The 15,647-nt window shown below is 33.4% G+C and overlaps 1 protein-coding gene across 4 annotated transcripts in view; it reads left to right on the top strand.

The window, feature by feature from the left end:
* The first annotated feature begins 3,340 nt into the window (after positions 1–3,340).
* LOC137645713 (probable maltase) overlaps positions 3,341–15,647 on the top strand; it is a 178,086-nt gene continuing 165,779 nt past the window's right edge. The window contains exons 1-2 of one of the 4 annotated variants that reach the window (XM_068378586.1): positions 3,341–3,480; positions 10,116–10,206. In XM_068378586.1, coding sequence (XP_068234687.1) covers positions 10,121–10,206 — 86 coding nt within the window. In that variant the 5' untranslated portion in view covers positions 3,341–3,480; positions 10,116–10,120. Of the gene's footprint in view, positions 3,481–4,982; positions 5,008–10,115; positions 10,207–15,647 lie in introns of those variants that run through there. The other 3 variants (XM_068378587.1, XM_068378588.1, XM_068378589.1) reach the window with 3 other exon arrangements.

A 15,647-nucleotide genomic window follows, 5' to 3' on the forward strand; every position in this document is an offset into this window, starting at 1 on the left:
CACTTTGCTTTACAAACGAATCTAGGGTTTGAAATTCACCGTCTGTAAAAGGAGAGACTGATCGACAATTCCTCCTTACATTCCCACCTTTCCCTCCCCATATAATGTAACTCTCATCCCTATTTTCATCCCGCCTCCCACAACCTTTCCGGAATCACCTGTCCTGTGATTCACTTCCTCTCTCATGCTATCACCCTTATTTATATGTTCTTCTCCATACTTACTGTATGTGACTAAGTATTTACTCACTATTAATTTCAGCATTCATTGCTCTATCTCCCTAGATTTTGTTTACCCATATAACCTTAATTTTGCAATGATAATAAAAAAAGGGTTTCGAAATATTACTGTTTTATGGATTTCCTTTTCACCATCCATGTATTCATGTTAGTATTAGATTTATCATCTTACATAAAAGGGAACCCACCCTCCATTATGTTTGCAGTGGCGTTTAATGTGACGTCCCAAATCTTACTTCTCATGTCATTCTATCAAGAAAGTTACCGAAAATCACTAGAAACATACGGCATACTTGTTTCAGACCCAGTTGTGCACCAAACTAGCCGCAATGCTGTCCATATCTGCTATAGCATGCTTTTCTTCCATCGTAACATCTTTTAACCACTTTTAACAGCTTATCGTCTAGTATACTGTTCACACAACAACCCCTTCACTTTGCCATTCTATCACCTCTATCATATATGCCTCGTATAGCTTTATTTCTTGAGTTTCAAAATCACACATTTTTTTAAAATCCACATTGTTCTTTCCATACCTTTCCTTTTGATATCTGTCTTACTTTCTAAATGAAAGTCCTACATTTCACCATTACTGGTATATATTGCAATTACTTTTATGTAATAGAACATGTACACCTTTCATTCATTACTTCAACACATTTATCTTATCCACTCTTAACTTAAAAACCTTAGTAAGCCCCTTAGCTCACCTTTCTACCACTGCATTTCGCTTGCCATTCCTTTTTATTGCCACTCTATTTTTCAACTTTTAAGTTACCTTACAGTAACGTCCAAACATATTTTTCAACAATACACGCAGTCCCTCCACTCTTGTGACATTTATTTCTGCCTCTTTTGTAACCTCAACATTAAACAAATCTTCAAAATACTCTTTATATTCACCTAGACTTAGAACTGCATTTACTTCAGAGAGCATCTCTATATTTACATCTCCTATTCTGAAATATATTTGTACAGTACAGTTGCCTCTCTCAAGATTTATTTCCTGTAGAGCAAGGTCTTGCTTATCGTTCACCCTATATTTTTTTATCACTTGTCTTCGTTTTATCTTACATTTTTCTTAACTATTCTCTTCATCCTCTTTTAGGGGTGCGCCTGATCGGTTTGCCAAACAACTTCACCTTAAATAATATCCTTTATTCGTTGAGTAAACTTTTTTCCTAATGCTTAAGCTGTTCTTATATGAACAAATACTACCTACTGTCCTTACTGCTCCATGATGGAATTTAGGAATGATTATTCTAATATCAGAAGTTTAAACTAGTGCTTAAGTCTTTTTGTTGAGAAATTTTATTTAAGAATAATTTCATAGATTATCTGAAACTCGTTTACTTTATTTTTTTATATACATTCTTTTCCTCTTTTACTCTTCTTTTTTTTTATTTCTATTTCTTAGGTACTTTTTTATACCGAATCGCATTTCTACTAGAGTCCGTTAGCTTGAAATATTGTAGTTTTCTAACTGCTTTTTAGCTTGCAGCATTCTGCTTTTCCGATTACTCTTTTATTGTATTCTACCTTTACAATTATCCTTTCACTTGTAGCGTTAAAGCTTAATGCTACAAGTAGTCAATAGCATTCTGCTTTTTCAAATATCCTTGGACTTGAAATATTCTGCTTTTAAAACTACCATTCAACGTGTAGTATTCTTCTTTTTTCAAAGATACTTTAATTTACATCATTTTGCTTTTCCAACTACCCTTCGTCTTGTAGTATTCTTCATTTCTAAATACTTTGTAACTACCAATCTGCTTTTAAAACTTTCTTATGGTTTCTAGTATCTTTATAACTACTCTTTGACTTGTAGCATTCAGCATTTCAAACAACCCTTTTGCCTGTATCCTTATATTTTTTTTCAACTGCTCTTTAGCTTATAACATTCTGCTTTTGAAGATTCTTTGGTTTGTAGATTCTGCTTTTACAACCATTTCTTGGCTAATAGTATTCTGCTTTTCCAACTACCTTTTGACTTTTAGCATTCCACTTTTCCAACTACTCTGGCTTTTAGCACTCTTTTTTTTCATCTGCTAATTGGTTTGTAGAATTCTTCTTTTCAAATTACTGCATGGCTTACAGCATTCTGCTTTTCCAACTACCCTTTAATTTGTATAATTTTGTTTTTTCCATCTAATGTTTGACATGTAGCATTCTGCTTTTCACACTACCCTTTGGCTTATAGCATTCTGCCTTTCCAACTCCTGTATTGTTTTTCAGTATTCGGTTTTTCCAACTGCTCTTTTGGGCTGAAGAGTTTTGCTTCTCCACCTACCCTTTAGCTTGTAGGATTGAAGTGTTCCAACTACATTTTGGCTTGTAGCATTCGGTTTTTTCTACTACCCTTGTGGTTGTAGCATTCTTATTTTTCAATTACTCCTTGCCTTGTATTATCCTACTTTTCTAAGTATAGTTGTAATTTGTATTATAATGATGCTATTAATATTTTAGTTAAAAGGCCAACTGAAGCGGAAACCTGAAGAAAGTGAGGCTTAAATTAGATTTGAACATCTGAGTAATAAAGTAATCCTTTTCCATTGTGTATTTTTTCCCATCTTGTAACTTCCGAGGAAAAAACATTTCAAAGCAAGATACATCGTGATGTAGTCTCCTTCTTGTGGTGTTTTAGTGAGTTAATTAGTTTCATTCATAATTATGCAATATATATATATATATATATATATATATATATATATATATATATATATATATATATATTTAATTCGTGAGATTCCTTTTCAGTTTAGCCACGTTATAAACCTTTTGCTTGTTTTCTATTGGATATAAAACTAAATTATTTGTTCAAAAGGCTGCTTTTATCTGTAGAAATTTTTATTTATATTATCTTATACCCTCGATTTAACTTTTATTGTTTCCTTTTCCGCGGTTGCAAATTTTAGGTTGTAGCCTACAGATTTTCGAATAATTGTTCACCTTTTCCTGATTATTGTCAAAGCGGTTTGTTTAATTAGTTTTATCACTAATCAATACTGATATCATATCTAGAGAAGCATTTCGTAATCTGGGAAATTGAAGTGTGTGAAAGTAGAGGGTAATTCATATTTTGTCTTATATCTCATCACTTGTATGTTTTTATTAGTGCTGTGTCCTGAAAAAAAAATATACAAAGTAGCTTTAGATAAAGCTGTGCTTCCTTTATCTGGATAGTACAAGAACTCGGGTCAGTCAGTTTAATATTGTTGGCGTTTGTTGACAGGATATTAAGGTAAGCTGTGTCATTCGATTGTTACTATGAGAATTCTTTTTATACTCCCGTTGTCGTCTTCTGATTTTACGGTGGATCATTTGTTTGATTCCGCGGTTGGAAGGAATAAAACGTTTTCTATCTATTGCTATCGTGTGATCTTGCATGTAAAAGGTGATTGACGAATTCCGTGAAAAACAAGGTACAAATTATTTTTTTTTCCGTTTACGTATTTAACGTAGTTGATTTTACTCACAGACATACACACACACACACACACACACACACAAACACACACACACACACACACACACACACACATATATATATATATATATATATATATATATATAAATATATATATATATATATATATATATATATATATATATATATATATATATATATATATATATGTATATCTTACTGTATCTTGGTAGCCGTTTCAATTTTGATTATTATGAACAAACATTTATAGTAAATTTTCCTTTTTGTAAATATAATGATTCATAACATCAGTGCTTAGATACAGACTTATCAATTATAGAAATATAATAAATTACATATTTAGAACAGGAAAGATTAAATTACTTGGATCCAAAAGTGTTAACCACAAAAAAAAAAAAAAAAAGAGCTCTACTGTATAATTTGAGTGGGGCAAAATGTCTTGGAGGTAAACAAATTTTGAAAATGGCTATATCAAATTCGGAAAAGAACGATAACAGTTATCAAAGAAAATAGTTCTTCCACATGGCACAGAAAAAAATGGATCTCTTTTAAAGTTTAACTTATGCCATCAAAAGTTAGAAAGTACTATCGATAAAAAAAAAATACAAACAAAAACCCATAAGAAGCAATGGAAAAGAAGTTCAAAATTTCAAATGCTAGGGTCAAATTGCTCAAAGAAAAAGATTGCAAACTTCCAGAGATTTATTATTTTAAAAGGTCTGAGGTGAGGATCATTTACGCAACCTGCTTAAAACCTTACTATCACGTTAAAGTCGCACTTAACAAAGGCGTATTTGAAAGGGTTGACCTCCCTCAACAGACAATGGTGCCTGAACATGATCTTCTTCCACTGTTATGGAGCCCGGAGCCAAAATGATATAAAAATGCCCTTGATGTCATTGCACTTTGTTGGACTCCGGTAACGCTGTTCCATTCTCCCAATCAATAGAAATAACAAGCAATTTCAGTTTAGAATATATTCTATTAAATTCTCTATTAGATGCCACAAAGACCAGAATAACAAGCAATTTCAATTTAGAGAAAATTTTATCAAACTCTCTATTACATCCTACAAAGAAGACACTGGCATTTAGACCTTCACAAAAAAAAAAAAAAAAATACGAAACGAGTGAATTGATTTTGACAGACAAACATCTGAATCGCTTAATACTTATTGCAAAAACTATGTGAAACGGACCAACTGCCGAAGAAGCAGGTTGTTACATATAACAGAGTTAAATAAGAAGATAAACTCCATTAACGTAGGTGATACAGTGTACTGAAATTGTAATCAGTTCTCGTACCCATCACTTCCAACAGGTGAGGAAAATCCCATCATCTTCAATGCGATTATCTTTGATAGCAGCGTCGGCGATGGTGAAATGCTTGTTGCCCTTTGAAAGAAATCAAAGCTTTGAAAACCCTTATGTTTTTCCGTTTGTCACTTTCTCATATTGATTTTTGTGTTGTTTTTACAATATTATTCTTGTGAGTTAATTACTTGTTCGTGTTTGAAAACCACAAGACACATTTTTGCTCTCGTATTGTCTGTTATTTTTAATGTATCCATCTGATATGGAAATATCAGCTTCGTAGTTTCAAAAAATCAATTATATTTTGAGTGTTTGGTAACGTATATCAAAGTTATTTTTGCTCACTGTGATAATAAAAAGTTCTTATTTTTTCGGAACATCGGAATACTTCAAGAAAATTCAGCTGCATTTAATACAACATCAACAACACCCTAACGTTGTCTTGAAAAACAATACATGCTGTAGATTCTTCTTCTTCTTTGTCTTCTTTGTCTACTTCTATGTGGGGTCGATGTTTCTGGTCAGCTTTCTCCATCTACCTCTATCCCACACCTCATCACCGGTTAATCCCTTTGATCGAAGGTCATCCTCGATACAGTCCACCCACCTTCGCTTTGGTCTCCCTCTCCTTCTCGTTCCCTGTACCTCCATTTCCATTACTCTTCTCCCAATATACTGTTCATCTCTTCTCATGACATGACCGTACCACCTCAGTCTACTTTCTGATAGTTTTCTAACTCCTGTAGTGCCCCTAATTAGTTCATTCCGTATCTTATCTCTTCTTGTTACTATTTACCTTTTTCGTCTCTTCCTTAACCCTTAAGATATGCAAGATTCATCTTATTACGAGATTATTTCATACTTGCAGCTGGGAATATTGCTAATATCTAAAAAAGTTTCGGTATCCATGAGAACGTGTCTTTATCTGCATGCTTTTTATGTCATTTAATCGCTACGCTGATAAGCTTCGCTTTGTAAGCGGATCCTACCCACGTGATCCTACTTAAAGATAGGCTCGTATACCACCAGATCACATGATACATTATTTACGATAAATCATGAGGAAGAAGTGCGTGAAAACTTCTAATACATATTCATTATCATACAGCTGAGACTAACAGAATGTCATTGGTTTGAAATAAGAATCTAATCTGCTACAGAAAAATATTCACTTGATAATTGTAGTTATGTAAAAAGCACTTGTTATAAAATCTAATTTTATGAGTAATTTTTACGAAAAAGGGTAAGCTAGACTAATGGCCATTGGATTATAGATTAGTACAATGTATGTTTTCTTATCAAATTTCTATTTTTCATAAAATTTTTATAAGTGGCCGAAGACCGTCGCCTTAGTCTTTCTGTGTCTAAGCATAAAAGGTAAATTTTCTTATTGAAATATACACTTAGATTAGAGTTTGAGCCAAAGGTCATATTTCAAAATTATCAAATAGTCAGACCCTGGTGACAGTAGAAATAGTTTCATATCTTAAATATAAACTATAATTATAAGCTGTGTTTTGCTAGTAAATATTTAAAGTATGTCGTTCCTTTTTACAATTTGTTATCTTTAAAAACATTGCTTGGAACACGTTTTTATGATTATTTTTTATTTAACTTCTGTTTACTTATCTTGAGGGTTTCAAAACCACGATAACAGCTAAAATGAATTAGACCATATGCAGTGTTATACAAAAATATGATTTTATTTTTTCTAATGGTTAATATTACAAAGTATTCAACAAACAATCTGTCCCTTTGTGTAATTGATATCTATTATAATTCCATGTTGTGTTGCTTTCACAAATTACACCAAGGTGAATATTTGTTACAGGCCTTAATATTCAGTTAAATTTTAACTTTGCACGGTTACACTATTTAGTCAAATATAGAATTAGGCTACTCAGACCTTGTAGAACGGTATACTGTGAATTATGATATATCTTACGCTTTTTACACTATTTTGGGAAGATATAAGATCGGTATCATATTACGTTTTTTCTCGAGGTAGCTTTTATAACAGAAGCAATAATTGGTATTGGTTAGAAAAACTTATCGTTAGTCATCTCTATTTACATCTTTTTTAAACTTTATATTCTTGAACATAAAATGATCTTAACGAATGTCTAGATTATACATGTACATAAGTATATCGGTTCAGTGCAAATAAATTTTATAGAGTATTAACTGCTTTAACCACATATTCAATTATATACGCATATATGTTTTCGTATGCCTATGGCCATGGTACACACAAATATATATATATATATATATATATATATATATATATATATATATATATATATATATATATATATATATGTGTGTGTGTGTGTGTGTTTATATATACAGGTATCCTATACACACACACATATATATATATATATATATATATATATATATATATATATATATATATATATATATATATATACTGGGGGTTTCACAAAACGATGGAATTATGTTCCCTATGTCTAAATAATGAAAATAGTTTTCATAAACACTTGGTTTCCAAATTATAGGCTTTTACAGCATATCTTAATCAGAATGCCTTTAATTCCCTTATCTAGCACACACACACATTTTCGAGTTCCCAAAAGAAACTGTTTAAAATGTGCACCCACTGCCATAATGTAGGCCTGACATCAACATCTCATGGGCACACGAACAAACTCGCAAATTTTTGGCATCTTTCGTATTGTCTGGCATCCAGCTACAATTTATTTGCAGAAAATATCCAGACTATCTAACGAAAGTGAGTACACAGATGATTTCAAATGGCCCCACAGGTAGCAACTAGGGGATTCAGATCAGGTGAGCATGGAGGCCATGCAATTCGTCCAGGTCTTCCAATCCACCTACCAGGTTACCTTCTGATCAGGTACCTGTAGGCTACGAGACTGAAGTGTGCATTAAATGCAGTTATTGAAGAGTGAGTGGAATGTTGTCCAAAAAATCAGGCATGGTGTTTTCCTAGAAGTGCTTGTATGCCTATTCAGGTGTACAAGGGTCCCAAATAACACTATTTGTGACATGATTGAACAATTGTAATGTGGATTTTCCACTGTCCATACATGCTGATTGTCTAAGTTGACTATTTCCCCTCGTGAGAATTGTGCTTCACCCGTGAAGAAAACGGAGCTGGTAGAGTTTGGATTTCCAGCGCACAACTCCTATAATCATTGAAAGAATGTAATTTGTGCATGGTAACCTGTTGGTGACAACACCTGGACACGTTGCATATGAAATGTTCTTGTAACACTCTCCAGGCATTCAGATAAGGAATAGCCGCGTGGCTTGCCAACTTGGTGTACTGTTTTCTGGAGTATCATTCTCTATATACAGTATCTTCTCCTCTTTCTCAGCCATGACAACTGATGTAAGTGTGATGCCTCTGTAATTATTGTAATCAGTCAGATCTCCTTTTTTACCATTTTCACCAATACTTCTAGCTCCCATTTCTCAGGTTTGCCTCTTCATGCCACATTCTAGAAAATAATCTTGTGAGTGTTCGGGGAGTCTCTTCTTTTTCGGGCTAAATCATCTCAGCAGTTATTCCATCGTATCCTGGGGCTTTCATTCTATTGAGTTTTTTAATGGAAGGTTTGGCTTCAACACACTCAATTCAATCAGGGGCACATCAAGGTCTTCATCAGCTTCAGGTATATCAGTCAAATTATTCCCTTCATATATGCTATTCATGGCCTCATTAAAATGTTCCTTCCAACGTTGCCTTTCTTCATCTTCTGTTGCTATAACAGAACCATCTATCTTTTTGATAGCTATATGTTTCTTCATCTTTGCCACAGTCGAGATTTCATTAATAATTCTATGAGAAATTCTTACACCATAGCCAATCCCTGAATTCAGAGCTTTTTCAGCCCCATCTGCTTTCCTGCCTAAATATTCTCTCTAGCCATTCCTGGCGTTTCTTTTGACCTCACTGTCAATACTGGAATGCTTAGCATGCTCTTCCTTTTAATTTTCATTACTTCCTCGGAAACTTTTAACAATCAATTTCTTTCTTTGTCTCCTTCTTATAGTATCGTAAGTATCATAGGATATCCATGGCTTTCTCCTTGTAACTGTTTGTCCTAAGACGTCACTACCAACTGACTGATATATGTTCTTAATATCACACCATTCTTCATTAATTGTCTGATATTCGTCTCTTAAAGTCTCTAAGACTGCAAATCGATTCCTACATTTAATTTCAAATTTTTCTCTGTGCTCATCTTCTAGAACCTTAGTTGTATCAAACCTAAATATTCTATCAACATTTCTGTTGAGTACTTTTAGTTTTAATTTCAGTGTGGAAATGAGGAGCTGGTGATCAATGCCAGTATCTGCACCTCTATAGCTTCTTACATTTCTTAGAGTTCTCTTCTCTCTTTATTAATGGCTATGTGATCTATTTGATTTTTGTAATTGCCATATGGTGAAGTCCATGTATATTTGCGGATGTCATTGTGCTTGAAAAGAGTACCTCCAATAACAAGATTGTTAGTTGAACAAAACTTATAAAATGTGCTTCATTTTCATTTGCAATTTCATTTGCAACCACACACATACGCATATATATATATATATATATATATATATATATATATATATATATATATATATATATATATATATATATATATATGGTTTTGTGTGCGCACTTGAAGATATGTTTTATTTTCAATTTGATTGTCTCAACTTAAGAACATTTGCCTAAGTTGTGTAAACACGCAATATTTCGCTTTAAATCGAATTTGATTTTTAAAGACGATAAGTATATGGATAATTATTGCAAAACTCAGTTTTAATCACAAGAGTCATACACACAAGATATGTGTAAAAGGATGTAATCATCAGATGAAAGATTTTTAATCTTTAACTTTTGCATGCATCATATTACTTACTTTAAAAATTTAACGCTAAAAAAATCTTCAATATATACCTAGAAATCTGTGTATGAATATTAGAACATTATATTGATTTATCTACGTTCTCACCAATAGCCTCTGTTAACAATATGCTTACTCATGAGCAAATGATAATTATTTATGGTCATCTTCAGAACTGACCTTACATTTCGTACTAGTAACATCTTGACCTATTTTCCATCAGCAGACATGAACCTCAAAACGTGTCAACTCTTCACCCTCTTCATGCTGTTTGTGGGCGTCGTTGCGGTCATCGTTGTCTGCTGGACTGCAATGTAAGTTTTGATTTCTTTTCGAGTTTGCTTTGTCTTTGTCTATAACAGTAATTTAAAGGTGTTATTTTATATCAATTTTTGTTCATGCAAGTATAACTGTTACTTTTTCTTTCAATGTTTTTCTGATCTTCTAGGACACTTTTATAGCGTAGACAATTTTTAATTCGGTTAAATTTCTGCCAAAATATACAACACACCATAAAGGGTAAATAACGTTTGACAGTCTTTGGTTTTGCTTCCTCTTTTAAATATGAAAAAAAAACTATCAAAATTCATATATGTATACATACATGCGCACATATATACATATATGCATAGTAATACTGTAGCTGGAACTCAAGATATTCCAGGGACTGAACTGCAGTGCATTGTATTGTAGTGGAGGGGAAGTTCTTAGGCTTGTTTAAGATGCAACCAACCACTGGTAATTATTTGAGAAAAAACGTTCTTTGATGTTCTAATCAGGTTGAATTTGCCATTATCCAGCTTACAGTCCAACTTATAAAATGGTGCTAGAAACACGAGTTGTTAGTATAAAGGCTGTTTAGTCAGAAGTAAAATGGTCACAGTCACTGGCACTTTATGTTCATTGTGGTGCATACACCACTCACCTGGTTACATCCAAGACACTTCAAGCATAACAGACAGCAAGGAATGCAATGGATAATGTAAAGCAACTGGAAAACCTTTAAACGGACTCAGGAAATTTTAGAAGTGTGTTCTTGAATGATACATCTGATAATGAAGGACATTCTTCTGGTGCACTTGAGTCTATCTACCCAACCCAATTTATGACTAGATTAACAACTGTTCAATCCTTGCAGAAAAAAATATGAAAACATTCTTTGTACTCTGCAGAAGGCTGCCAAAGAGTTTGGTACAAAACTGCCTCTTGTGCCTCAACAGAGCTTTCACCTCACCAATCACAGCACTTTGTTCACTAACGTGTTCCTGTACTGGATGTTCTTGAGCATATGAATGCAATATTACAGGGATATTCTACAAAAGTATCCGGTATGCTTGGGGCAGTTGATAGGTCCAGAGAACAACTGCAGGCTCTTCAGACTAATGCAGCTTTTCATGACATTTTTGTCTCGTTGAAGAGAATTGTAATGAGCTGCCATTGTAATCAGTAAATTTGCCATGGAGACGAAAACTTAAAACAATATGATTCTACACCTACTACTAAGCATGTTCCTGCGTCAGAAGAAAAATGTTATGGAGCTGATTTCTTTTAGGTCATCTACAGTGCTATCTGAATCTGGACAAGCACTTAACCTCAACAGATTTATTGAACCACAAAAACTATGTGACTCGCCTCTCACTGATGCTGTTGACATTCAAAAGATATTCAGAACTGGCTGACTAAAGAGTTAAAACTACAACTTTGATTTTTAAGACCACAGTAACAGCCAAAATTCATTGCCGAGTGCTAGAAACTATTATGAGAGGTGGCACTTCTAGTGAGATACGACTCTCCAATTATGGAAAAGTTGTTGAGAATAGTCATGATTGCACCAGAGCGTTCAATTTCTGTTTTACAAAGACGGTAGACATACTTGAGATCTTCTATGACACAGATGCGACTCAAACAGGATCACCCGACAATCTTGGATGGCATCACCATAGCTAGAGACTCAACAAGAAAGAATTTTTCTTTTTTATGTTAGAAACAATAGGCTTGGCTTCCTGTACATAGATATTGCCCGGGCCAAACTGCTGAACAGTTACATACTTTTAATTTCTATGAATATTTAGTGATCTGAGTAATCACCTACGAAAGTATACAAAAGCTATACATCTCATGTAGACAATATATATTCATATCTATAAGTACTTTTAATAATGAAAAATTATTATTATTATTATTATTATTATTATTATTATTATTATTATTATTATTATTATTATTATTATTATTATTATTATTACAGTCTATCTGGGAAGGGGAAAAATTCTACCTCCATGGTAATATATTTCTTTGAACAGATATGGCAGAAAAGCTCCAAGGATTTTAAGGTGCTTGAATTCATTTATAGAAAACTTGTGCTCAGGATGTTACTATATATATATATATATATATATATATATATATATATATATATATATATATATATATATATATCAACAAACAACAACAAATGCAGCTGCGTCTAATTCACTGCAAGAAAAAGGCCTCAGACATGTCAATTCATGTCTGGGGTTTGAACAATACTTATTAACACGCTTGCTAGTGCGGGTTGATGATGGTGGGAGATTTTCATTTGATTGCTCACAGCAAATCAACCTAGTATGGGCGGCCCTGACTAATACAGCTTTGCTGATCATGACGATGCGCAAAGCCTTTACTATTTCTTCACTATATGATAATTACTGAGTAAAAATTTTAACTGGTGAACGTAATAGTTACTGAGTATAAATAGTTGTTTGCTATAACATCGATCATGACTAGTTGTTCGGTACTTTTTGTAATAAAACTAGTGTATTACTTACTATGCTACTTGATGAATTCAAGTTTAAAAGGACAGTAATAAACTAGAACGGGCACTCGGTAGAGTGCATACCTTCGCCAATGCCACATTATAAGATAGGCAATTGAATTATGCACATTTTGGCACTAGTCTAATGCAAATAGGATGAAAATTTACCACAATATAGAAAAAAAAGACGTTTCTGACGTTTTCTTGGCTTAACCTTGACTTTCAACTCAATCACTCCCAAAATATTATCAAATTGGCTTGGATCATGGCCAATAACCCCACCAAATTTCATGAGATTCGATCTAATAGTTTTTGAGTTATGCGAATCATAAACATACAGATAGACATACAAACAAATACACGCACACCTATCAAAACATAACCTTCGCAACAAAGTTGGCAAAGGTAAAAATTAATAAAATCTTTTTTTATTATTTATAATGAAATTTAAATGAGTAAATTCATAATGCAATATATATATATATATATATATATATATATATATATATATATATATATATATATATATATATATATATATATAGCTACTGAAAGGACTTCTTAAATACGTTTTCAATGGTAAATAACGTATATCCCAGAAGGTTCGAGGAACCTACTGAAGACAAAGGATAAACCAAAGACTATATACTGAAGGAAGATAGGAAGGCTCAAAATAGAATGTTAATACGCTAGTTGGCAACTTCAAAGTGAACACAATAGTTGATTGCTCCGATTTCAGATGGCGTTGTAGGTATACATCGTTTGCCGTCTGTTTGTTTATATTCAGAACTTGACAGTTGACTCAAACGAAATCATGGCGCCGACAGTAAAGAAGTCACACAAGTGTGTTGTGTGCCATAAACAAAAAGAAACCGATCCTCATTTGGTATTTCACAGGTTCCCCAAGGACAAAGAACGGTGAGTCCAAACAGTATAATACATGCAGTATGTGCTGCTAATGAGTAAGCCCCACTGATATTGGATGTAAGATTAAGGCAAGGCATCCACAGTAAATCTCTTTTGTTTTTCATTTTTTGTTGGCTTGTATGCTACCTTATTTCTATTTCCAACCCTCTTTGGATTATTTTTGTGTGTGATACAATTTTGTGTTATTTTGATCCTTTTGATTGTACATTTATACATTTATTAGTTTATAATACTAAACTATACATGAGTGCATCATGCTTTTCCATTTCAATAAAAAATAACATACAATTGTGTTTTTATACACCTAATATCTCTCCATCTTACAGTGGCCTACATACTGCAATTAAATGTATGCCTACACATAAGCATTTGTGGCTAAGTTTAGCAAATCAGATATACAGTATATTTTAATTTATTCGAATGTGGTATTATATAGAACATTTAAAATGGTTGTAATATACTGTACAATACTTAAATTTGCAAGAAAATTAACTAAATCATAAGAGATATAGCTATTGAATTTTTGAAAAATAGACTGAGAAACATAATTTGCAATTTAGTTACCTAAAATTTAAGAATATCATGAATATATGAGTAAAATATACTGACATAGTAATGCAAATTATGAACAAATATGTCGCAAAATTTACAATCGAATTCCATCCTATATACCCGTAAGCATTACCGCTCTGAATGTTTGGCTGCCTCCTCAACAGATGGAGCCATTCGTTTCGCATGGGAGTATCTGGCATCTTTTCATAGCACACTCATTTGTGTGTTAAAAGCCTGAGCCTTCCTATCTTCCTTCAGTATATAGTCTTTGGGATAAACCTACTAAAGACCTTCAAGATGAAGTCTTGTTAAAATGTTCCCTGTTGTAATGGTCATTTATTATAAGGGTTGACTTGTTAGATTTTTGGCTTTCTAAAAAAAAAACTTTTCTTATTCTCTAAATATTCAAGCTACTTAAAACCAGAGCCAATTTGCCTCTAGAATTTGTGGAATCAGAAAAAGGTCGCAAAAAGTTAGTTTACGATGGCCATACGATTTATAAGAATGGTGAAAGTAATGAACGTGTTTATTTTGAGTGTGATAAATACCCTAGTTTTATACCATATCCTAGTAAACAACTATTTATACTTAGTAGCATAGTAAAGAGTAAGTAACTACTACTTTCTATTGTTAACAAGTTTTCTCAATATGTATCATATTTGGAAGAAACTGAAGGCATCATGTTTATCTATATATGACTGATACAAATAAGTTTTTAGACAAATTGTATTTCAGACAATTTGCTTGTAGATGAATCGTATTTTAGGAAACTTTTTTTAGACTCTGTTTTAGTATAAATTGTTTTAGATAAAAAACACTATAAACAAATTATTTTAGGCAAATTCGCCTAGACCCAGCCTAACAGTGCTCCCTAAAAAGAGCCCCAGCTGAACATGCTTCCTTTGGTCACCACCCACCCAATTGACCCCCAAAACGTTTTGGAACAAGTCACGCCCCTGAGGCTATTGGTTGGGGTCGGGCATGGGGTGGCATAGGTGTGGGTGGGTAGCTTCATCACAGTTCAGGCATGTCTTAAGGGGAGGAATTATGTCCTACATTCCTACAATATTCACCTCAGCTTCAGCCGGCGTTGTATGGTTGCCCCTTTTGTCAGGAGTGGAGTTGCTGATAATGGGGAAGTGGTTGGTCATAAGGGTCTTGACTCGGGTCATCAGGTCCCTTATGGCCAAGGTGTCGACCTCGGGATGGGTGTGCTTGCATAAGTTCCGGCACGCATTGTAAGATGAGGCAAGAAGCACTGATTATTTCTCTTAATGCCATCGATGTTTTTTTATCTCTAACGTTTGCTGAGATAGCTGAAAAATATTGTCTGTAAGGCGGCTGGAGAAGGTGAATACTGCTCCATGAAGTATGACTTGAAAGAATCATACTTTATGGAGACATCCCTTAGCTCACATAGCCAATATGAGATTTTTGGGAAGGTGTCAACGGGGATTGCAGCCAGGATATAGTCTGCTCTGA

Source organism: Palaemon carinicauda, chromosome 8 (assembly GCF_036898095.1).
Source record: "Palaemon carinicauda isolate YSFRI2023 chromosome 8, ASM3689809v2, whole genome shotgun sequence".
Taxonomy (NCBI): Eukaryota; Metazoa; Arthropoda; class Malacostraca; order Decapoda; family Palaemonidae; genus Palaemon; species Palaemon carinicauda.